The sequence below is a fragment of the Myodes glareolus genome, chromosome 4 (genome assembly GCF_982192425.1).
Source record: "Myodes glareolus chromosome 4, mMyoGla1.1, whole genome shotgun sequence".
Taxonomy (NCBI): domain Eukaryota; kingdom Metazoa; phylum Chordata; class Mammalia; order Rodentia; family Cricetidae; genus Myodes; species Myodes glareolus.
The window spans coordinates 88,452,613-88,477,782 of NC_142029.1; the positions used below are offsets into that span (position 1 = coordinate 88,452,613).

Genomic DNA, 25,170 nt, shown 5'->3' on the forward strand with positions numbered 1-25,170 from the left:
AAAAGTCTTTGAAAAACATTTGAATAAAGGGCCTCCATACCTCCTGGATCAGATAAAAAGTATACTTACGGCCTTAACTGTTTTTAGTAATGCCCAGTTACCAGACAGCCTTTTCTAGACTGCTCTGGTCAGATAGGATATTCCTATCAGCAAGTCATGGTCCTGACAAGCCTCCATTTCCCAACACTCAGTCTTGTTCTCTTCCCTGACCTTCAAACCATTTCAAGTCAACAGAAACCCAGGCTTGGTCTCATCTTTGCCCTCATCCTGATGGCAGGAGTCTAACAATGCTACACTTCTAGTAACAGGAGTTATTTTATGCAGGTAAAGACCTCACCAAATGTTCCTAAAATATTCTGCCCCACCTAGTAACTACTAGCCAAAGAAGGGGATAGAGATAGATAAATTCAGTATTAAGGTTAGATCTCGATTGGTCAGTGGCTGTTTTGAAGGGGCCATTTAATATTCCTGGTAATGTTTGTTCCTCCAGTTTGCCACTGTTAATTACGAGATTACTGCTGTCCAATCATCAATGCACCTTAGCCTTAGAACCAAAGGTTAAACTTACAAGACTCCCCCAACCCCCCCCCCACACACACACACAGAGCACACTGAGCAGGTGCTGTACTGACAGTCTCAGGATATTTATACTCTCCAAGTGGCACCTATTCTTAGCAGCTTACATCAGAAAAAAGGTAACCCCATAAGCCCAGACTCAAATAATATAAACCATCCCAGTGGTTAAAAATGCTCTAGATCACTAGAAAAACATACAAGCATCAATTAGCCAAATATTAAAATAAGAAGGGGTAAATCACCAATTTGACTTAATTTTGTGGGTTTACATATGCAATTTTATTTTACTTCTAGTTTTTGAGACAAGGTTTCTCTGTGTAGCTCTGGCTGTCCTGGAACTCACTCTGTAGACTGGACTGTCCTCAAACTTAGAAATCTGTCTGCCTAGGGTTGGAGAGATGGCTCAGTGGTTAAGAGCACTGACTGCTCTTCTAGAGGACCCAGGTTCAATTCCCAGCACCCATATGGCAGCTTACAACTGTCTGTAACTCCAGAATCCAGCATCCTCACACAGATATACATACAGGCTAAAACACCAATAAAATAATTAAAAAAAAAAAAAGAAATCTGTCTGCCTCTGCCTCCCACGTGCTGGGACAAACCACCTCCTTTCTGGCTATGATCTTACTTTCAACAGTATACAAAATCAGGGACTTAAGAGTTCTCATCTGGATTTGCTGTCCTCTTAAAGCAGAACACCTGAGAGGTGCTGAGGAACCATTAAAGACAAATACCAAACTAGCAAGTTCCTGTCACAAGACCAAGTGACCCTTGACTACTGGAGACTCTTCCTAGCCAAGAGTGGTAGCATCCAGGTGGAGTGGAGCCTGACCCACCGGAATCTCAGAAAAGGACTGTGCAAGAGTCCTTATCTACCGGACCGACACCTTCCAGTTTCTCCTCTCATGGACTGCTTTTCAAAGGCATCAGTGTTGTGTTTCTATTGGCTCTTCACTTTCTTTTTTTAGACACAGCAAGTTGGCATCAAGTCTGCCCTCTTCAACTGGAGACCCAATCCAATTACTGAGTGAAAAAGCGAGGAGTCAAAGCGCCTTGTCCGTGTGTACTCCCCAAGTCAGAAGCAGACCCCCGCAGTCATTTTCTAGGAAGAGACACTGGGGTGTCGAATGCCCTCTGGAACTTTTGACAAGGAAGGACTACGGTCATTGTTCTGTTTGGTATAGCCGTTCTTTTCTTTCCAGGACTGGGGACTGAACCTAGGGCCCTGTGCTTTCCAGATGACCACTAGCACTGGGCACAGCCCAGCCTTGGCTTGTTCACTCTCCCATCGAAGCTGGACATGTTCCCCACAATCAGTGCAGCCACATGCCGGTACAAAAAGCTCAACTAGCAACCCAAAAGGTCAGGAATTCCTTTAATTTTTTTTTTTTAATTTAAATGGTAACACAACCATAAAAATCGTACATCACATAAACAAAAGTCTTTGCAGGCAACACTGATTGGAAATAGCAAAACACTTGGTAGGTGAAAAAGATGAAACTAAATTATATACAATAGTAGCTAAAGGTAATATTGAAAAACAGCTTTATTTACTGTGATTCAAAGATTTACTTGCCATTATCTATTGCTTATTTATTCAAAGTTGTAAATAATACTTATAGAGATGTGTAAAAATGAAACACTGAAAAAAATACAATTTTCAATTTCATATGAAACTCAAAGTATAAGTTTTGTCCAATATGGAATGTACCTACATTTGTTCATTTCAGGGCTCTAAAATCCATTTAAAAATCAATGTTTTCTTTTTTTAAAAAAGAACTGACCCACCATGCAAGACCTGTTTGCTCAAAATGAGCATTTGAGGTGAGGTCTGCTATGCTGCTTTAGAGGGTGCATTGGTCTCATCGTGGAAAGAGTTCCCACAGACAGGCTGATGGCAGCATCTGGACTGGGGGTAGTCTGGGTAAGAGGAAGGATGGAGAATGCACACGCCCAAATCCTTATGAAGGATGACACTCAGTTGTTAAATTTTAAGGGATATCCAATGGCTTTTTCCAGACACTCAACTAATGAGCCGGCAGAAAGAAAATCCCTCTCTACTTCTACAAATTTTATATAGATGGATTTGGGGGAAATTCCAGGATCCACAATACAGTTCTGAGACAAAAATCCATTAATACCAACCCACTCTTTACTGAAGGTTTTGGTGTTTGCTTGGAAATGTAAGAACAGGCACTGCTGCAGAGTCCTGACCTCAGCGATTCCGAGGTAGCAGTAGATGATCCGGGTGGGCTCTACTTCCACGTGCAACGAGGCTTGTGCTGAGAGGGTTTCCAGGCCAACCCGGCCCTCTTTTCCTGGGTCCAGGGCCTGGCGCTCGACATCTGGGGTGAGAGGCCTCTCAACACATTCTTCGTAGCCAATGGCATAAAGACCTGGACTTTTCGGAATCCCTCCTGGCAGTAAGTACTGAACAACATTCCCACCGGTTGGCTTGGAGTGGGCAATGGGTATCCAGTCAATTTCCATGTGCAGCTCCAGGCACCTGGCTTCACTAATGGTGATCTCTAAAAACTTGTAGTAAACGTTCTTCCAGTTCATTTTCTGCACTCGGGTCATGATTATTCGTCCCTCAGGCTTCTCAGAGTTGAAGTACTCCCGAAGACGCTTACCAAGGGGCACCTGGGAACTGATCTCAGCGTAATGGTAACGGATATCCTCTTTCCAGCGAGTGTTATAGCCAATTCCAAAAATGGCCAATTTATTGGAAAGATGGAGCCTTGAAAAGTCTGTCCAACTCTGAAACAGTTCCCATTTCAACTGTACTGACTCCAAAATCTGTACAATATTCTGCATGGTGTCTCGTTTCCTAGAAAGAGAAATTAACAGTCAAATTCTTGAAGCGTCTAGAGCAGCAACATCTAACAGAATTTTCTAAGATGATAGAAATGCTCAACGTCTAAACTGCCCACTATGGGCACCACTAGATCTTAAAACACAGCCAACAAGAGTAAAACGTTACATTTAAACACCCACATTTCAGAGCTTCCACACTGGAAGGTCACTACATTAAATATCAGAAATATCCCATTGAGTTCCTAGAATTAAAAACGAACTGCTTTTCATAGTCTCACTGTATCAAATTTAATAAATATAAATTCTTAAGATCCCAGGATTTCAGAAACGATGAATTTTTAGAAAATTATTGTGTGTAGATTTGTGCCATGTCACTAGTACGGAGGTCAGAAGAAAACCTTGGAATCGCTTCTCTTCTACCTTTCCATGCACTCTGGGGATTGGCTGTGGGCTTCCAGGCTTGAACATTTTTACCACTAGTGCTGTCACTAATCCCACTCAGGATCATGATTTTTTATTTTGTTTTGTTTTGTTTTTCTTTGTTTTTTGGTTTTCAAGACCAGGTTTCTCTGTGTAGCTCTGGGTGGCCTGAAATTCACTCTGTAGATCAGGCAGGCCTCAAACTCAGAGATCCACCTGGCCCATCTCTGCCTCCTGAGTGCTGGAACTAAAACCATGTGCCATCACTGCCCAGCGAAATCACAAATTTTTAAAAAATGGTTATCATAACCCTTATAGTGGCCGTCGGACCAACGTGCAAAAGCCAAAGGACACTTTCACAAAGCACCAGTGCCGCCTCAAATAACAATTTCTAAAACAGAATTTACAACAGTCCAGTGATTTCCACACACGTGCTGGGGGAGATAATTACGTGGTTATGACTAAGGACATGAGCAATATGTCATTTCTAATTAAATGAATTAGTATGAACTCATTATCACTCCCAAATTTTAATTAGAATATTAAAGGTAAAATTACAGAAATCTTCAGTTATGACTTGTGTAATTAGCATATCAAGATAGAACATGCTATGAACTAATAAACTAACAGGCTATTTAGCTAATATATTGACTGACACTTCATGTAATTTACATAAATGCAATTACAAGTTGTTTCTCACTGGGAATAGTGTTGTTGTATGCCTTTAATTCCAGAACTTGGGAGGCTGAGCCAGGTGGATCTCTTTGAGTTCAAGGACAGCATGGTCACACAGTGAGTTCCAGAACAGCCAGGCTATGGTAAAGACCCTGTCTCAAGGGGTGGGGGGCAATCAGGAGAGATGGCTCAGCAGTAAGAGCACTGGCTGGTCTTCTAGAGGACCTGGGTTCAATTCCCAGCACTAGCATGACAGCTCACAATTGTCTGTAAATCCAGTTCTAGGGGATCCGACACCCTCAATCAGGCAAATGTGCGCATAAAACAAAACAAATAAAATATTTAAAAATATGTTTCTTAAGTATGGCCAAACTTTGATATGGCAAAACTGGCTTATTAGATATTAACTTGGCAATCGAGTTATTACATCTTTAAAAATCAATTCTAAGTTTAACCTACAAAAATGCTTATACCACACTCGCAATCAAGTAAGGGGGATTTGCTAAGAGTACTTTTTTAAAAAATTACTTTTTGGGTGGGCAGTGAGTGTGTGCAAGGGCTGGTGGAGGCCTAGGGGTCAGATGCAGCTGTGAGCCTCTGGATCTCAACTTGAGGCCTCTACAAGAGCACCAAGCACTAAACCACTGTGCTTTCTCTCCTGCTCTCTGCTAACAGAATCTTCAAAGGAGGCCATCATCCTTTAAACTTTCCTTTTAAAATCTTGTTCTAGGAGAAGAGCTTTGGAGCATTCTGGAGGACATACAGAATAGTGCCTCCCTGGCCTATCTTGACAAAATACAAAGAGCTAACACTGTTAGCAGCTAACAGCTGCTTCTTGGGACCTAAGAGTACACTATATTTACCCATCACCCAGGAGTCTGGCTCGGAATCTTCTCAAGAGACCAAGCAAGCACCTACTGAAAGCACTGGCTCCCTGGGGAACTACTTCTCTCCTCAGGGAACATGAAGGTACTCAAACTCCATCTCTTACTCTATTTGATTGGGATTCTTTGTGAAGCAAATACATTCCTGAATGAGACAACATGTCAAAAGAAAACTATCTTTCATAGTCATCAAATAATTTGTATATTTCCTTCTTTTAAAGGAATTAAGTGTTTGCTGTATGCACACTTGTGTGTTGTACAGAAGCCAGAAGAGGGTATAAGTATTTTCTACCATTCTCAGCTATGTTCCTTTGAGATACCATCTCTCACTGAAGTTGGAGCTTTCATTTTTTTGAGTAGAGGGGCAGTTGGCCACCCCAGAGCTCGTCCTGGCTCCACTTCCTTCAGTGCTAGCTTTATGCGTGATAACAGGACCAGGCCCAACTTTCTTATGTAAGTGCTGGGATCTGAACTCCCACTCCTATGCTTTTATACTGAGCCGTCTCTCCAGCCCTGAACGTGTTTTACTGATGTCAGGGAGGACTACACTTAGGAGACGGAGTAGAGGGCAGAGACTGTTCATTTTGTTCACTGAAATATCTTAGTGCTCTGCATACAGCAGACGCTTAGAAAACAAAAGTTAACAAAATGATTAAGTGGATATTCTTTGTGACGCATGGATCAGTTTGTTAACCCCACAGATGCAGAGAGAGCGAGAGCGAGAGAGAGAGAGCAAGAGAGAGAGAGAGAACAAAACCCAACCCACTGCCCAAGCCAAGCTATTTTATTTTATTCAACACGTCCCATGATGAGCACATGATAGGCAGACAGTGCGAGGAATTGCAGAAGTACTAACCCAAGCAGTAAATGGCCTACCAGAAGCTCTTTCAGAACCTCCACTCCTTAGGTGAGAAAGAGCAGCAGAGGACAGAGCAAACTAAAGTGTCCTACTGGCCTCAGCACGTGGACATCAGAAGTGTGGAGCAGTTTGGCACCACTTATTTGAGCAGTTCCTGAGAGGCCTGCCTATTTCCTGGCTTCTGAAGATCCAATACCAATAAAGTTCCAGCGTTGAAAGCTAGTGACAAGTGGCAGCTTGTGTCTTCCTGTCTCTCAAATGTCAAGATCACACATGTGGAATGCAACACACAAGACACGGGTGCTATGAATTCAAGGTTACCAAGAAGACAAAGGAGTAGTGCTCTTCAAGTAGCCCCAAACTGATTTTTAATGGCTTTGATAAGAAACTCACTTAAGCCATTAAAAAGAACTGTAAGTGTAACAGATGGTAGGAACTCTTAGGGGGAAGAACAGCAGTTGGGCCAGTGAGAGGCTCTATCCTGGACCTTCTCAGTCTTTCCTCGAGGAGCTGATTTCTACACGGTAATTAAGTCACCTAAGAGCTTCCTTTCTGTTCTCAAACTGCAATATTATAAAGAATTTATGGCTCGGGGGCTGGAGAGATGGCTCAGCGGTTAAGAGCACTGACTGCTCTTCCAGAGGACCTGGGTTCAATTCCCAGCACCCACATGGCAGCTCACAACTGTCTGAAAATCCAGTTCCAGGGGATCTGACACTTTCACACCAATGCACATAAAATAAAAGATAAATAAATTATAAAAAAATTTTAAAAAAAAATAAATAAATAAAAAAAAGAATTTATGGCTCTTTGGCCCTCTACCATTTCACCCAGCCCCATTAAGCTCAAGTCTTTGTGGCTCATCTTGTCTCTTAGTAAGCAAGTCCACACAGGAAACACATGATTTCATGTAAAACATTTCTTCTTCCTGTATGTAAAATTCGGCATTTCAGGTCCCTAGTGGTAAAGTGAAGAAAGAGCAGACACGCTTCCATGGTGGTAAGGCTGTAGTTTCTATACTATGCCTTGGTACCCACAATCCTCCCAGGTCACTAAACTTAGACATACTGGTGAAAAAATGAAGCATGTACTTACTGTGCTTCTTCAGGAGACTCTTGTTTTATTTTTAATGTTCTCTTTGAAACTGGCATTTCATCTGAAAAACAAAGCATTTTGAAAGAAGTTATATTTTTATAAAAGGTGGCATACATTTATGTGGATAAGTAGCTCTATTTACTGCCCTGTACTAGACTTAAAAATATAACTTTATATAATGAGATGCGAACATTTATATGCAAGATCAGAAACCAGGCTTCCCAAGTATAAAATTCTTCAAGGTCACCAGTGGATTTCAAGCAAGGAGCTTAAAGCTTAATTTCACTGCTAACATGATTTTGAAAGAACAAGAACGAAAATGATTCTGCTCTATTTAGGTTTTCTACGTAGGTTTTACAGTGTAAGTAATTATTCCCCCAAATACGAGGATCAGCATATTCTGTGTGGTTTTTTTTCCCCCCCGAGGTCTGGGTGATTTAACTCTTTATAGCAAACAGGGTTGTGAGACACTGCAGTCTAGGCCCTACTATTCTTGCGAGATTGAAAGGCAGATCATTCAGCATCTATTCTTATTCTTCCAGTCTTCGTTTTCTTACGTATGGCTGATAATCTTACCAATTTGAAATCCTCTTTCTTTTCCCATTCCAATATTTGGAAGAAGTTCTAAAGCACTAATAGAAACTATGATAACAATCTACCCCTTTTCTTTATTTCTCTGTCACCGGGTAAGATTTCTGTAATTTTTTTCCTTAAGGAAGGGAAGCAAATGCACAGAGTCAATCCTGCCTGCACTTTCTCAGGAGTCACCTGAGCACCTCATGAGGCAGAAGGGCATTTATTCCTAACATACTCACTACACAACTTGCTGGTGATGTACACAGGCTATAGCTAAAACCTGACCAGTATTTCTCATGTAAGAAAGTCAAAACTGGTATGCCTGATATACAGAGATGTAAGCAAACAAAGACTGTTAGTTAGGCCCATCAAATGTAGATTTAAAGTACCTGGACCAAAAGTCAGTGCTCTTGGCAGGAACCTCAGTGCTACAAAGAGCAGGGTATTTTGAGTTGCAGAAGATTGTCAGTGAACCTCCTTGTATGACTCAGATTAGGAATTCTTCTATCTTTAGGGAGCTTAGTGGTACCCAAATCACTAAACCAAAGATGCCCAAGTTGGCTAAAATAGTTTAGCAATATGCCTTGTGCTGACAGAACTGGAAGCTATCACAGGTGATCAATACCAGTACACATACCAGGCATGCACACACACAACACACATGCATTGGTTTCTTACCCAATTCCTGATCTGTTGGATAGCCATGGAGATCCTGACTGTGGTTGCCCCAGTCGTCCTGTGAATAGTCCTCCATAGTGCTGCCATCTGACTCCAGCTCCTGGTACAAGCCACTACTGTTAATAAGTACAGGCTGGCAGGGCTGAGCATCCCATCCTCCCTGACCAAACACCTGTTCCAACTGTTCAAATGTGTAACTGCTCTTTCTTTTCCCAACACCATGTTCTTTCACCCGACTGTAACACCTGCGAAGGGTCTAAGACACAAAGTCTTTTGTTACTCCTTTAAAGCTGTACTTCCTCCTCCAGATACGGACCACAGATATTAATTACTATCAGACAGACACAGACAGACACACACAGACACATTGTTACAGGAATGCTACATTTCAAATTCATTATTATATTAGAAAAATACTAATTTAGCATTTACTGAAACATGTTATAATTCAAACAATTATTTTGCAATTATCAATTAAAACAAGAAACATTACAACATTATTGCATTTTCCCACATACACATATTATATGCCCCCTCCCCCATTTAAAAAGAATAAGGGGGAGAAAAAAAAGAAATACCAGCCAGCCAATAGGATGCACACCTGCCACAGGAGAGAGAGCTGCTATCGTGCCCAGAATTTGGAAAACGTGAGGGAAAGACAGAAAAAAGAATTTCCCCAAGTGAAGAACATCTTCCTTACCCTTGGGGTTAAGGAGTACAGGGGAAAACAGTTGCCTAGACAAAGAAAGTAGCTAACAAAACAGATCCCTTACAGAGTCTATGTTCCTCACTAACTCACTCTGTCATGGTAAAAAACTTCTACAATTTAAAATATAAATCAAATAAAAAATGTCCTAAGTCTCCAGTCTCAGACACAATGACCAGGAAGTATTACATTAATACCTACATTTCACTAGTCTACCAACTGAAGTTGTCAACTAAACAAACCAGCAAGCAGGGCCAACAGTCTTTCCCAGGAGGTGAGACAGTCCTCTTACTCCTTTTCTGTCACTTGACACACAGCAAATACCATTGTGCAAGCTCAAAGACAAAACCTGGGTAACACTGCCTGGTTCAGCTCTCATTTCTATTACATATTTCAGACTAGCCCAGTGTCCCAAAGTTAAGGGTGCACACCTCATGCTATCTTTCTCGATATATCAAAAGATGAATCAAGGGCCTTGTCTCAGCTTGAAGCTCTGGTCTCACTCAGGTCTCCTTTGTCTCCGCCTCCCGCTCTTCCTTCCAATCCCTTTTCTACTTTATAGAGTTTCACTCAGAATTTTCTTAGAGACAAAAATCTAACTTCTCTAACTTAACTGTTAAAACTAGTTTATCTCTAACTTAATGTATAAGCATCATCAGGAATATATGATTCTCCTAAAGGACAGATTGCCTTCCATAAGCCAATACATGACCTAATCTCACCAAATGGAACCAAGTCTGGGTCTTGAGGGCATCTCCATGAAGAGAGCAGGGCCTTTAATGACAGCTGACAGTCTACCACATTCCCTCAAAGGCTCTTTAAATCTGTCCCTTGAGGTCAGAAATCCACACAGGCAAAAAGAATAATAAATAAGAAAGCATGAGACATGGCCATCCCCCAAAGTGCACCCCATTTCATAGCACCTCTCCCACAGCCTCAAATGGTACCTTACAGAGAACGAGGCTTCCCACAAACTCTTTAAAAGTCATCTCAGCTTTCTTTTTGCAACAGAGAATCATGACCCCATAACAAAACTTTCTAGAATAATCCAGAAACATAAACTTGGAAAATGTGTGTCATGGTCAAATCTCCCAAAAAAAAAAAGAGACAAGCGCTGCAAATCTCACTTGACTTTGCACATACCCCCCTTCCCCAGCACCCTCTGCCCTCCTCAGAGATAGGAATTTGAATTGCAAACAGCCCCTGACAATTTATTTTTATCTTACAAGGTCTAGCTTCTGCCTCCAAGAACACCCCAACCACTCTCGATTCCTAAGGACTGTAAATAGAGTTCCAATCCTCTCCCTTTCCCTCTTCTGAGACCATAAATGGAGATGGTCTCACTAGTTACTGGCTGCCTACAGAACAGTGCTCAGAACACCAAAGTCCAGTTGACTGGCTCTGTCACCGAGGGTTACTCCAGAAGCCAAGAACAAAACTAACGCTTCTTTCTAGAAAGATACCGTACTTATGAGGAAGTGACAGAGGCACAAGCACATCCATGCATTTCTTCCTATATTTGCAAACATTTAGTCTCTTGATCAAAAATAAATTCACCAAATTTTAATAATATACATGGGGAGGAGCCAGAGAAAGGACATTCTTCAAAGCCACCAAACTGAGCTTATAATTTCCTTTGGTTATGTAGTTGCGAATACTACAATCAGCGGTCTCTGGCAGCTATACACGCCTCTTAGTTGTAATATACACCTGCAACACATGCTTACAATGTGCTGACACCTACCAGGTGTTTAGTAATGTCTAAAACCATGATAATAACCTGATGTACTGAAATGGCATTAAAATTAAAATTTTCAAATCAACTTTCTCTCCTTCAAGATACAAATACATGTAAGCAGTACCTTGTAGGTCTAATAATGCCCAAAACTCAAGGACAGTCTGTTTAAACAGGGAACATCCACTAAGATGGTGTGGGGAGGAGTTGAGGTGGCTTACCTGCTACCCTAAGACCCACTAGGATTCACTTTGAGAGCTCAGACACAGATAAAAAGGACATGCGGAGACCTTTCAGTTCTTACCACCCACAGAAAAGATTGCAGAATGCATTATCCTCTAAATGCTTAATCAAAGCATCTAATTAAAAGACTGGGCGGCTGGATCAACAATCCTAAATAAACCAACTAAAACCCTTCTCTAAATCAGGCATCAGGATGCTCCAGAGTCCAGGAAAATGAGGCTGCAACTCCCACTTGAGTAAGCTACCAAATTCAACAAGATACACCATTTGGCTTTCCCAGTGAACCACAGCCTACTTAAGACTAAAAAAAATCTTGCTTCACTTCCTTCATTTACCTCACTCATCTCAGAAATGTATAGCAATTTGATCTCTACCTGGAAAAACTTAAAACTACTAAAGGCTATTCTATTAAAAGACAACAGTTAACGTCTTACTGTAAGAACTCTGTTAAGTTGACAGCCCATTTGCATCTCCTCCCTGGAGGAGGGGCTGTAGAACTATACTATCCACCCAGACAGAGGTCCCGAGGAGTTTAGGAAATCTAGACTAAGCAAGGCAAGAACTTCAGGAGGCCAACCAGAGTTATTCCCAGCACCTGATTCACAAACGCCACGTGAAAGCTTATGAATCCACCATACCAAATGCTTGGGTTACAGGACTACAAATGGATAAGAACCAGAGAAAAGGCTTGTGGGGTGCTCCATTACCAAAGCGGGGGGGGGGGGGGGGCTGACAGCTGACAATTTATAGAACAGAGTGAAAGTCTTGCCAGAGTTTAAGATTAAAGTAAAAGGGAATCAGAGAATAAAAAGATGACATCCGTTGTGAATGAATGCACGGGAGGTCTATGGGGAGGAGGGTGGGGACACAAAGGCAGGACTTTTAGATTGGCAGGACTGAGGGTTTGACGGCAGCAATGCAGAGAAAGACCCAGGGTTACAGTACACGTAACATTAAATACAGTGCACAATGCAGCTATCTTGCCAAAGTAAGCAAATCCAGTATTGGGCTGTATAGGCAGAGGAATCACATGTAAGCTATGCAGGTGGCTCTTCCTCTCTAGTCAGCACCGGTGAGGCCACAGCTGGAGCACAGCATTCAGTTCTGGGCATCGAACCAGCTACAAGAGAGGGAAATTGTAGAGTTCAGAAAAGGGCAAATAAAATAATGAAAGGCTTGGAAAATAAGATCTACAAGCAGGACCAGTGGCTTCAAAGCCCTTCCTGACATTACTAACTCACTAAAGGTGAGACTGAGGTGTCTTCACTTCAGTGATCTCGAATCCCTGCTCTTGTATTCAGAAAGTGGGAAGAGCTAGTTCCTCCCTGGTTTGGGAATACAGGAGGAAACTAAATAGCTCATACAGGCACAGGCCAAGGGTTCTGCTACTGGCTCTGTACTTAACCCACTTCATATTAATAAAATAGTCACCATGACAAAAACCACTGTTCTAACAGAGCTGAGAGCAACTGGTCAGAGCATACAGTGAGGAGGAGCAGAGATCAGTCACGACAGCTGTATAACCATGCTTTTAGAAAACACTGGCTTCACTGGTCTACACTGTCAGATAAAGAATAAAGTGGACCTGCAGGGAGGATAGCTTAGTTATATTAGCAGGAAACAATGTTATAAGAGAAACAAACAGTACACAGCTTTTCATACGCAGCTGTCAAACTGGCCATACTAAACATACTCAGTGGCCAACTAAACGTGACAAAACCGAAATTCCTCTCACTCAAACAATTAAAACAAGTCTTCAAAAGTCATATACCCCACAAGAGAAGGGGAATTACACAGGAAGGGAATCTCCAAAAACTGGGTTTCTTATAAAAGTGTCAAAATAACACTTTGAACTATGCATGGCAGTTCACATCTATAATCTATAATCCCAGCATGCAAGGCAGAAAAACTGCTGCAAGTTCAAGGCCAGTCTGGTATACAGCGAGACCTTGTCTCTGGGAAACAACCCCAAACAAATACCTCTAAGAGAAATGAGCAGTCTCTATAAAATAGATCTTTTTCCTTTAAACTCCTACTTACAGTTACTATCAGAGGCTCTTAACTAAGGCAACAAAACACCAAGTTTAATAAAAACTCAAAAGGTCTAAGGACACAGCTCAGTGGAGTACTTGCCTAGCACGTATAAGGCCCTGGGTTCAATCTTAAGCAACACACACACACACACACACACACACGCACGCACGCACGCACGCACGCACGCACGCACGCACGCACGCACGCACACAGGGGCTGGGGATGTAACTCAGTTGGTAGAGTGCTTGACTAACATGCTAACAGTAGGTGGCGCATGCCTGCAATCCCAACACTGGGTGGTAGGAGAATCTGTGAGTTCCAGGCCTTCCAGGTCTACACAGAGTTCCAAGACAGCCAGAGCTAAACAGAGAGATTTGACTTAAAATGAGAAACAAACAAACAAACCAAAAGCATAAATTTATATATCTTTTGACATACAATTGTAAATTTGGGGCAGAAAAAATAACACAAAACCATTTGAGCAAAAATCTTATTTATCATACCTGATTTTATGCATTAATATCTGGCAAACTACTTTCTACAAGAACTAAAACAAATATAGGAAATTTGTGTTACCATCCTCCCCTCCACCCCACTCCCACTCCTGTTCTATTGGTTGAACAAATTTTGGCAAGTAAAAAAAGTAAAAAACTTTCTAATTCTAAACCTTTGTCTTTCCCCTTTTCTATCCAGGATATATCCTTAGCCAATTGGAGCCATGGATCTCTTCCTGAGGGAAATGCACACATCACTTCTCACAAACTGCGAGGAGTTCACACACCTCTGCTTTAAGTTTGCGCTACAGCTCACAGGCTTTTCCCCCATAAAAGAACATAGTATATGTCGGGAAGTCAGGCTTCAGAGGAGTCTAAAGACTGGCATGACCAGAGCCAGCAAGAGGGCTTAGCAGGCGAGAGCACCGCCATCCATGAAACCCAAGTGCTGCCGACGCCAAACCCAAAGTCAAGAGATTTCCTCACCTCAACTTCTCATAAGCTGGAGCCAAAGGCATACAACACAGCACCCAGATTTTCTGATTTTTTTTTCCTAAAGAAAATTTCAGTAAAATTCACAAACAAGCAAGTAAATAAAAACAAAGTAAATAAAAACAGTATCTGATTCAGAAAAAAAAATCACTTATTGCTTGGTTTCTCAATTCATTTTAATGACTTATTTAAGCAAAAATAAGGAAGTTTCCTAGATGTGGTGGTATAATCCTGGCACTAAAGAAGTAGAGGCATGGGGCTGGGGAGATAGCTCAGCGGTTAAGAGCACTGGCTGCTCTTCCAGAGGACCCAGGTTCAATAACCAGCACACACATGGCAGCTCACAACTGTCTCTCCAGTTTCAGGGGATCCAACACTTTCACAGCCATACATGCAGACAAAATACAAGTACACATGAAATAAAAATAATTTTAAAAAAGAGAGACAGACAGGAGGACAGAAAATTCTGGCCTATACAGCCAGACCCTATCACAATAATCAAAAAGAATAATAAAGTTCTCATTTTACTTTCTTTCGTTTGTTTTGGTTTTGGTTTTTCAAGGCAGGATTTCTCTGTGTAGCTTTGGAACCTGTCCTGAAACTAACTCTGCAGACCAGGCTGGCCTCAAAATCACAGAGATCTGTCTGTCTCCTCTTCCCAAATGCTGGGACTAAAGGTGTGCGCCACCAAGCCAGACTGTCGTATTTTTGTTTTATTTTTTTCAAGGAACTTTTTTCTGTGATAAGCAACAATTCTTTTTCTGAAGTGGCAATAGGTAATATTTTAAAATTCATCCTGGAAATACAATGAGGGCCTAGGCCACCTAAGACGTCATTTCAAAACAAAACTAACGAACTGCAACAAAACTGGTGGGTACTGCGGAAAAGCTTGGAGACTGCTAGGCAGGCTGGATGGGAATGGGCCCTCAGGCATGCGAGGGAAGCACTTAGACCGGAGCCTACCCAGCAGCGGACCGCTAAACAGGGATTTTAACGTTAAATGCAAAAAATCCATACAGAATGGACTCCAGGAAGAGCATTCCTCTAAAGTTGCTACAGCGGAATCTTTTTTCAGGCTTCTGTTTTCTCAATACTTCCTTCACTTTGGGGCTCTGACTCCAAGTGGTATTCAGCTAAAACATTAAAACTGTCATGAATTTACTAACTCGGGCTATCCTGGACCAGTCCCACCCTGTAACTCGGGCTATCCTGGCACTCATCGAAACTTCTTCATCAGCCTCCCCTACTTGTTACTTAGTCAGCCTGACACAAGTTAATATCTGGCAAGAGGGAACCTAAATTGAAAAAAAAAAATCTCTATCAGTTACCATGGGCATGTCTGCAGAGTACTTTCCTGACCACTATGGTCAGTGTAACACCGGGGCAGGTGGTCCTGAGTGGTGAAATAAACCAAGCCAGAGGAGCAAGTCAGTAAGTAGTGTTCCTCCACGGTCTCTGCCTCAGGTCTTGTCTTCAGGTTCCTAAAAGAGTCCAGGCCCTGACTTCTCTTTATGATAGATTGTAAACTGTAAAATTGAAGTAAACCCTTTCCTTCTCAAATTGCTTTTAGCCATTTTATCAAAGCAATAAAGAAAGCAAACTAGGAGAGCCTTCCAAGTGCTCAGATTACAGAAGTGAGCCACCATGCTCAGCTGTCCTATACTTCTATTGCTTAGCAACAGAGTAGGTTTGTTCTACCAGCATCACAATATGTTGAGCAATGTTTTGTCAAAGGACAAGGATAGCTACAATCACTTGACTAAATGACAACAAATTTTTGGCTCCACTATACTGGGACTTATGAAACTATCTTTCTGTACACCTCCATTGTTGATTTAAAAATGCCATTGTGTGGAACACAACCTGTATGCATTACAGTTAATCTCATCTCCAACCATTTACTCATGTAAATTTACCCATGTAGCAAATATAAAACATAAGGAAATGGTCAAAATCTATAACTTTTTGGCAAGTAAGTATCATACTTACCTGTGTTTACAGTCAAAAAGTAATTGTACCTTGTAGATATTCCTTCTACTATAGTTCAAGTGCACCTCCTTTAAAAGGAGTTGACAGCTTAAGAACCACCACCACCGACTTGAAGATGTGAATGAGTAACAATGAATCTTCTACAATAAAGACTTTAGCTTTATTTTCATGTTTTAAACTCTTCTGTGGTATTTTGTTTGTGCTCTAACAAATAAAGCTTGCCTGAAGATAGAAGGCGGAGCTAGTCACTGATTAACCTGTAAAGGTCTGCAGGTCTGTGCAGACAGATAGGAAGTGATATGGCTGGGGGGAGAGAGGAATATAAAATGGAAGGAGACAGGAGCTTGGCCTCCTTTAGGTCTGGAGATTTCATAGAGGTAGAGCTCTAGTGGCTGACTGCTCTGTTTCTCTGATCTTTCAGCCTTCATCCCTAACATCTGTCTCTGGTTTTTTATTACTAAGACCAATTAGAACTTGTGCTACACTCTTCCTTAAAACTTCCAAAGCAGAATTTGTGTTTGTTGTTGAGTAAGTTCTCTTTTGTAACAGTGAGTTGAGTAACTGTTCACCATGAGTTTTGACACATGTAAGGAGTATTATACAGTTCAAAGTTATAATGGCACTGATAATAAGGATGGATCTAGTAATAAAAGTTTATGGAGGCTGGGAAGACGGCTCAGCAGTTAAGAGCACTGGCTGCTCTTCCAGAGGATCCAGGTTCAATTCCCAGCACCCACATGGCAGCTCACAACTGCCTGTAACTCCAGTTCAGGAGATCCGAATGCCCTCTTCTGGTCTCCTCTAGCACTGCACACACATGATGGACTTAAATTTATGTGCAGGCATAATATTTATATAATAAAATCTATTTTTTGTTGATAATTTAAAAAGCACAGGTAATGAGAAAACTCAGGTGTAATGGTTCATTCGACCTTTCACTTCTCATGGGATAGATAAAACATGTCCTTTTGTTAAGGATTTTGTCTTGGACATATCTATAGATAACACGTTTCACTATGGATAGATGTTCAATATAACAAGCAGTATATTATCACATTAAATCTTCACAGGTTTCACTTTAAGAGTTATGTCCAACCATGACACAGATTTCCAAAAAGCAGTCTTCAATTCAAACATTCCCTAGTGATGTGGTGCCAGTTTTCATTTTACAAGAATTTTTGAGGGGCTCAAATCCAAATGACTGTAGAGAATAATTATAACTGTATTTCCCTGCTCAAGTACACAACATTATTTGAAATCCATCCATAATTTTAAGTGAGACTGAAGATTTAGCATCATAATTTAATACAGCAGGCTGCAAGATTCCAATCTGAATGATGAAAATTAATTCAATGAGAAATATAGGTACTTGCCCAGTATATAAAAGGACCTGGGTTTAATCTCAGAAAAACACACATACATACACCCACACAAAATAGGTCCAGAGAAATGGCTCAGCGGTTAAGAATACCAACTGCTTTTTCAGATGATCCGAGTTCAATTCTCAACACCTACATGACAGCTCACAACTGTCTGTAACTCCAGTTCACGGGGACCCAACGCCCATGACAAAAAAAAAAAAAAAAAACAAAAAAAAAAACAAAAAACAAAATAAAAAACATACAATAAAAATAAACTAAAAAAAATAATACTAAGAAGGCTGAAGTTGTAGCTCAGTTAGTAGAATGCTTACCTAGCATGCATGTAGTCCTGGGTTTGATCCCTGAATGAAATGAAATTTATGCACTGGAATGCTGAAGCATGCATGGGCAGCCCGTATATGGCGGTTCTGTTGAATTTGTCCATATTGGGTTTCATGATCTAAGTTGATGAGGACGACTGACCAGGTCTCTTCCTCAAGAGGGCACCAGATCTCATTACAGATGGTTGTGAGCCACCATGTGATTGCTGGGAATTGAACTCAGGACTTTTGAAAGAGCAGGTAGTGCTCTTAACCGCCGAGCCTTCTTTCCAAATGAGGCATGGTGGGCGAATGCCTATGATCCTAGGACTAGAGACAGGAAAATCAACAGTTCAAGGTCATTCTCAGTCACTTACTGACTGTGAGGCCAGCCTGGGATAATGAGACCCTCCCTTTGTGTGTGTGTGTGGGGGGGGGGGTGGGAGGTTGGGGGATGGAGGGCCGGACAACAAATGAGAAAAGAAAAAAATATGTAAGCATAGTAGTACATCCTTCTGGATGTTACTATACGGTTTGGGTATTACATTTATGTTTTATGCTCCAAAAACATTATTGCAGTTGTCAAAATTTAAAGAAAGTGGGCTGATGATTTGTAGGAGGAAATAAACCAAGTTGTTATAAACACAGGGTCTGGAGTGAGAATGCTTATTCTATTGTAACCACCTGCTAGCTTTGTGACATTAGCCGAATTAATCTCTGTGCCTTAATTTCTCCATCTGTAAAGCGGAGTTGAAGACAGAACTTCATCATAGATTGTTGTGAGCATTAAATGAGAAGTAGAAGTAGAGCATTTAAAGCAATGTAGCTAATTGCTTTCATTCAACAAATGTTAGCTACTATAACTGTTACAAAATGATACAGCCGCAATGTGTCTATACGGAGGAGCTTGTGAACAAAGGTAAACTCAAGTAAAGCAAAGCAGGAAATTAAAGTGGTATAGCAAAGGCACAGAGGGAAAAGAAAGTGTGGCTGAGAGATGGTGGCACACACCTTTAATTCCAGCACTCAGGAGGCAGAGACAGGCGGACCTCAGTGAGTTCGAGGCCAGCCTGGTCTACAGAGCGAGTTCCAGGACAGCCAGGATTACACAGAGAAACCCTGTCTGGAAGATAGATAGATAGATAGATAGATAGATAGATAGATAGATAGATAGATAGATAGATAGATAGATAGATAGATAGATAGATAGATAGATAGATTAGATAGATTAGATAGATAGATAGATAGATAGATAGATAGATAGATAGATAGATAGATAGATAGATAGATAGATAGAAAGTGTGAATGACACTTCAAATGAACCACACATCAGGAATGATCCCAGCATCTGGAGAATGATCCCAAGTTCAAGGCCAACCAGGACTACATAAAAAGACTATTTCAACACCCCTTCATCTCCACAAAAAGAACCTTACTATTGCCAGGCAGTAGTGGCCTTTAATCCCAGTGCTGGGGAGGCAGAAGAAGCTCGATCTATGTGAGTTTGAGGCCAGTCTGGGCTACAGAGTGAGTTCCGGGACAGCCAGAGCTACACAGAGAAACACTGTGTTGAAAAGCCAAAAACAAAACCAGAGTCTTGCAGGAGGGACAGGGTAGGGGGGGCAAATCAGGAGCTTCAACTAAGACATACCAATATGTTACAGAAATGCTACCTTGATGTTCTCCCATTTTAGTATTGAAAAGATCTTTTTAAGATCATTTTCTATTTGCTAACGTAAGTTCCACACACAAAAGGACTTCACACTACATGAGGGTGTGTGGTACTGCTATGTAAATATATAGAATCAAATTTCAGAAACACTTAGCTTCGTTATCTAACCAATTTCAACAACTTTTAGGCTAAGCATGAATATAACTAAAACATAATTAACACACTGACACATGACCAAAAAGGGAAAAGAACTCTAATAACTCCCTATCCAGTGACTGAAGCCACAAGAAGCCAGCACAAAGGAAAATCCACCACAAATAGTGAAACAAGGTACATGGACGAGCCAGGAGGTGGAGGCATACACCTTTAATTGCAGCACTAAGGAGGCAGAGGCAGGTGGATCTCTGTGAGTTCAAAGCCAGTCTGGTCTACGAAGTAAGTTTCAGGACAGCCAAAGCTACACAGAGAAACCTTGTCTTAAAAATTAAAAAAATAAAAAAATATAAAAAAATAAAAAAAAATTAAAAAAATATTTTTTTTAAATGTTCATGAATCACTCATATATTTTCTTGAAGTCTGATAGAATAAAGCCATCACATTCCTATTTTGTTTTGGAATTTTTTTTGAATTTTTAATGATTTATTTTCATTTTGTGCTCACTGGTGTTTTGCCTTTCACGTATGTCTGTGTGATGGTGCCTGATCCCCTGTAACTGGAAGACATGTGTGAACTGTCATACGGGCACTGGGAACTGAACCCTGATCCTCTGGAAGACCCCCCCCCCCAAAACCAGTACTCTTAAACACTGAGCCATCTCTCCAACCCGGAATTCTTGTTTTAGACACATGAAAATATACTGAAATTAAAAGTAGGTTTCCCAATTTTGTTGAAAAATGTGTGACTATACTATCCTATAGTCAAGAAATTACAACTTCTTCCATGTTTTCTTAGTTTAGTAGTATGAATACATTACTTACATAAAGGGAAAACAGTGTTTTAATTCATTTTAAAATGGCACAGCCTTGACCTCTCAAAGCCAGCTGTTGTTTCCTAATTTGAGGAAGAGAAGGAAATTACCTGGTTTGGCTCAAGACTGGACACCACACAGCACCTGCATCAAAGGCTACAGGAGCTCTGAGTTAGCTAGTCACTGACAGAACAATACACACTTTGCTGCTCGGTGATGCAAATCTCAGCAGCACCTGGATACATACAATGCAAAAGAATTAAATAATGAGACAGTGGTGCTGCTGGTGGCAGCGGCAGTGCAGGCCTTTAATCCCAGCACTTGGGAGGCAGAGGTGGGAGGATCTCTGTATCTCTGTGAGTTTGAGGCCAGCCTGGTCTACAGAACTTGTTCCAGGACAGCCAGGGCTGATACATAGAGAAACCCTATCTCGAAAAAGCAAAAACAAACAAACAAACAAAACCAAATAGCATGAAAACCATTCTCAACAAAACAAAAACGACCCATTCCTTATGCAAAAGCGCAAAGTATGGTATTCATACTGAGGCCAATAACACACTAACAGAAATATGTCTGGGTGCTTCTGTCCTGTGCTAATTGTTCTTATTTATTTTTGAAACAATATTCCAATGTGTAACCAAGCTGGGCTCAAACTCTTCTGCCTCCTACTGCCAGGTGCTAGAATTACAGGAGTAAACCACTTGCTTTGAATTAACTATTTTAAATATGCCTATTTTCTTAAGACTGGAAAATGTGGGATCATGAAAGACTGCCTACCTAGCATATGCAAGGCTTTAGGCTCAATCCCCATAACAGCAAGAACATAAATGCCACCATTTTCTATTAGAATATAGGATCTGTGTTTTTTTTTTAAGACAGCTTTGTAACCAGGTGTGGTAACAGACCTGTAATCCCAGAATGTGAGAGACAAAGGTGAGCCAACCAGAAGCTCACAGCCATCGGTTACACAATGAGGACAGCCTGAGCTACTGTCTTTATTTAAAAGAAAAAAAAAAGTTGATTCTTTTCACTGATATACTCATGATGTGTTCATACATGGCATATGAAAATGGCTCCATAAATCTTTGATGGAAAATGCAAACAAATTCTTTAAGAGTGTGTATAATGCAGTTCAGATACCACATACAAGGTTGACCTGCTGCTTTCCTAACACAGTCTCCTTTATAATTACAACCCAATCTTTCCACGGAGAGAAAAATACTTATAAATTAAATAAATAATAAAAAGCACTTTTTGGTAGATATGATCTTTTATTTTGGTTTTATTAACATCACTTACAAACATAATTGGCTTATTTGAATAAATGAAGTAATCTAAGATAAAAAGTACTATAAATTTTAGAAGTTTGAGCTATTACAATAAGAGTCTCACAGACTAAAGAATTGCAACTAGAAAACATAGAAGTAAACAACTTCCTGTCTACTCTATCAATTATACTGAATCAATAATATTAGATAGCTCAAAATGTTATTCATTATCAGAGCTGAGAACACACACAGAAAGCTGAAATGATGACTGCTATTCCTAGAATACCTGAGAAAAGATACAAATTTATTATTTCACTAAGACTTAAATAGCACATTCAAAGTAAAAGGTAACACTTGGTTAGTGCCAAGAAAAACACAGTATTTCCACAGGCTCACAAGGATGCTAAACTACAAATAGGTGATAATTACAAGGATTTAAACACATGTCTTTTTTCAAGTGCAGACATCTTTCACCTAGTATTCAGAACAGTGGAAAGGTCCAATACAGATTACAAACTCCAGATAATTGTGGCATATGCATAAGAAGCACTGGTTCATTAAACATCCATTTTAAATACATACGGAAATTTCTGCAAAGGCAAAAGTACTCAGAATACAGCATGATGCATAAGTCCCCCTCCCCACAGTGATAAAACTATAGAGTATGTCCTTATTCCTGTAACCCTAAAAATTGTTTAAAATATAAGGCACTGCCAGGCTTGGTGGTGCATGTCTCTAATTCCAGCACTCAAGAGACAGAACCAGGTGAATCTCTGTGAGTTTGAGGCCAGCCTGGTCTATGAAGTGAGTTCAAAGACAGCCAGAGCAACATAGGAAAACCTTGCCTCAAAAAATCACAAATAAATAAATATCCAAAGCACTAAATAGCACTTGTTAGTTGTTTCTGAAACTCAGCTCTTTCCCATTTTATTTCACTTTCTAAACATGACTTCCCATAGCAGCAGGGATGGGTTAAGGGGTATATGCTTTTCCCACAATGGTAAAATACAACTAATGCAGTGATTCTCAACTTTCCTAATGTTATGACCCTTTAATACATAGTTTATCATGTTGTGGTGATCCCAACTATAAAATTATTTTCATTGTTACTTCATAAATATAATTTTGCTACTGTTATGAGTCATAATGTAAATATCCTGGTATGCAGGATATCTATATGAGACCTCTGTAAAAGGGTCACTGACCCAAGGGGATCGAGACCCACAGGCTGAGAATTGCTGTGCTAATGTATCATGGCCTAGTAATAAAATAACACTTATATGATAATTAACTTATGAGAGCTGGCCCAATCTGGTGGCATACTCTTATAATAATGAGCATTCCAGAGGAGGCGACAGGAAAATTGTTGCAACTCTGAGACTAACCTAATTAACCTAGTGAGTACTAGGCCTGCCAGGTCTATCTTGTCTCAAAATACTCACGATAGGGTTTCTCTGTAACTTTGGGGTCTGTCCTGGAACTAGTTCTTGTGGACCAGGATGGCCTCGAACTCACAGAGATCTGTTTGCCTCTGCCTCCCGAGTGCTGGGATTAAAGGTCAGCACTCTAATCAGCGCCAGCTAATAATTTAATTTTTTTAAACTGAAATCTTAATCTTTGGCAATGTTTTAAAAAAGAAAAAAGGGTAGGACAATCTACCTTCTGTCCACATCTGTCCAAACCGGACAGACTGGAGGCTAAAAGAATGTATCTTCCAGGCACAGGGCAGGACTGTCCTAACATGGTGTTCTATTTCTATCTCACTTAGCCATAAAGTTTCATGAAGGTCATCTGTGACCACAGCAAAGAACTGGCAGAAGTAGACAGGAAGTTCTAGGACAAGTTAAGATCCAACAGCTCCCTCGACAGCTGTGCCAGGAATGAATGTGCTCTCTTCTCCCAAGCCTCACGGCCACTGCTCTCACCGTCTGCCTAACTCACTGCAAGGGTGACTTCAGAAGGTACTCTATGCCTCCACTCTGACCCTCTCTGTCCACATCACTGCCGGCGACTGCTATAAAATGAAGGGCGGCCACATCAGCAGGTGAATTAAAACACTGTGTTAGACGGAGAAAGCCCCACTTCCCTGGTACATCACCTGACCTCCAGTTTGTTTCCAGTCTCCTTTCTTCTTCCTACTGCTTCCCTTGACCCTTCCTTCACTCAACCAAGCGTTCCACTGGAGAATCTGGGCCTTCATGTCATGTTGTAACAACTCTAGAAAAGCAGCGTGGGCAAGTGATGGATCAGTAGGCAGGCAAACGTTTGATTCCCTGAAACACATTTTCATCTGGCCTCTGTAAGCACCAGGCACACATGTGATGCACAGACATATATGCAGGTAAAATGCCCAAACATATAAAATAACCAAATTTAAATATAAAACAAAAAAATTTAGCAAGAACACAAGGCTGACAAATGGCTCATGGTGTAAAGGTGCTTGCCACTAATCCTGAGTGACCTGAGTTCAATCTCTGGGATCCACGTTGGTAAAAGGAGAACAACTCCCAAAAGATGTGTCATAGCGCATGAACACTCAAGAGCACATACACACACACAAACACCATATACACACTAAGTAAATGTAATAAAATTTTCAAAAAGAGCAGGATGAAAAATGTTGGTCTCATCTCTGTATCTTCCAGGTCTTTTTTTAGGGAGGTAGGGGCTAGGGAGGTGTTGAGGCAGGGTCTCATGTCATATAGCTCAGGGTGATCTTCTCAACACCTGAATTGTATAATTAGTACAATTCCCAAATACTAATTATAGCTCAGCTCAGTCCTCTTGTATCAAAATGTAGGATGGCTTGAGAAGTCAATTTTGGGGCCTTGTGACACATAAATGCTAGAGACAATGCACCTTGGAAACAACCGTTCTAGTAAAGATGTCACTGGTACCAGGCTATAGTTCCTGCATTATAGGAAGCTGAAGCAGGAAGGTCATGAGTTCAATAACAAACTGAGCTACACAGTGAGTTCTATTCTAGGCCAGTCTGAGCTACAAAGCAAAACCTTGCCTCCCTGCCTGAGAAGACAAAAAAGGAGTAGATGAGGGGTGGGGAGGGGGTCCTAGTGCTGCAAGAGGGTAGCTAGTAAGATGGTTGAACAGGGGCTGATGTAAGTCAAAAGGATGGATGTAAGCAAGGGACATATGAAGAAAGCCAGTCTGGGGAGAAGGGAAGGGCTGAGCCTGTGGACACAGAGTAACAGGAGGTGTCCTGGTCCCTACAGTGTCACCTTATAGCAAACATTATCGAAGGGGCCTCAAATATCTCTGGGCTACTCCATGACCCTGCGAATAGGTCCCTAC

The 25,170-nt window shown here is 41.0% G+C and overlaps 1 protein-coding gene across 5 annotated transcripts in view; it reads right to left on the bottom strand.

Annotated features, from left to right (window-relative positions):
* Window positions 1-1,934: 1,934 nt before the first annotated feature.
* The window catches only part of Msantd2 (Myb/SANT DNA binding domain containing 2), a 34,549-nt gene continuing 11,313 nt past the window's right edge, over window positions 1,935-25,170 (bottom strand). The window contains exons 1-6 of one of the 5 annotated variants that reach the window (XM_087905704.1): window positions 17,967-18,280; window positions 14,279-14,345; window positions 12,295-12,384; window positions 8,581-8,680; window positions 7,327-7,387; window positions 1,935-3,406 (exon numbers count right to left, since the gene is read on the bottom strand). In XM_087905704.1, coding sequence (XP_087761830.1) covers window positions 2,554-3,406; window positions 7,327-7,387; window positions 8,581-8,656 — 990 coding nt within the window. In that variant the 5' untranslated portion in view covers window positions 8,657-8,680; window positions 12,295-12,384; window positions 14,279-14,345; window positions 17,967-18,280 and the 3' untranslated portion in view covers window positions 1,935-2,553. Of the gene's footprint in view, window positions 3,407-7,326; window positions 7,388-8,580; window positions 12,385-14,278; window positions 17,833-17,966; window positions 18,281-25,170 lie in introns of those variants that run through there. The other 4 variants (XM_048448557.3, XM_048448538.3, XM_048448479.3 and 1 more) reach the window with 4 other exon arrangements.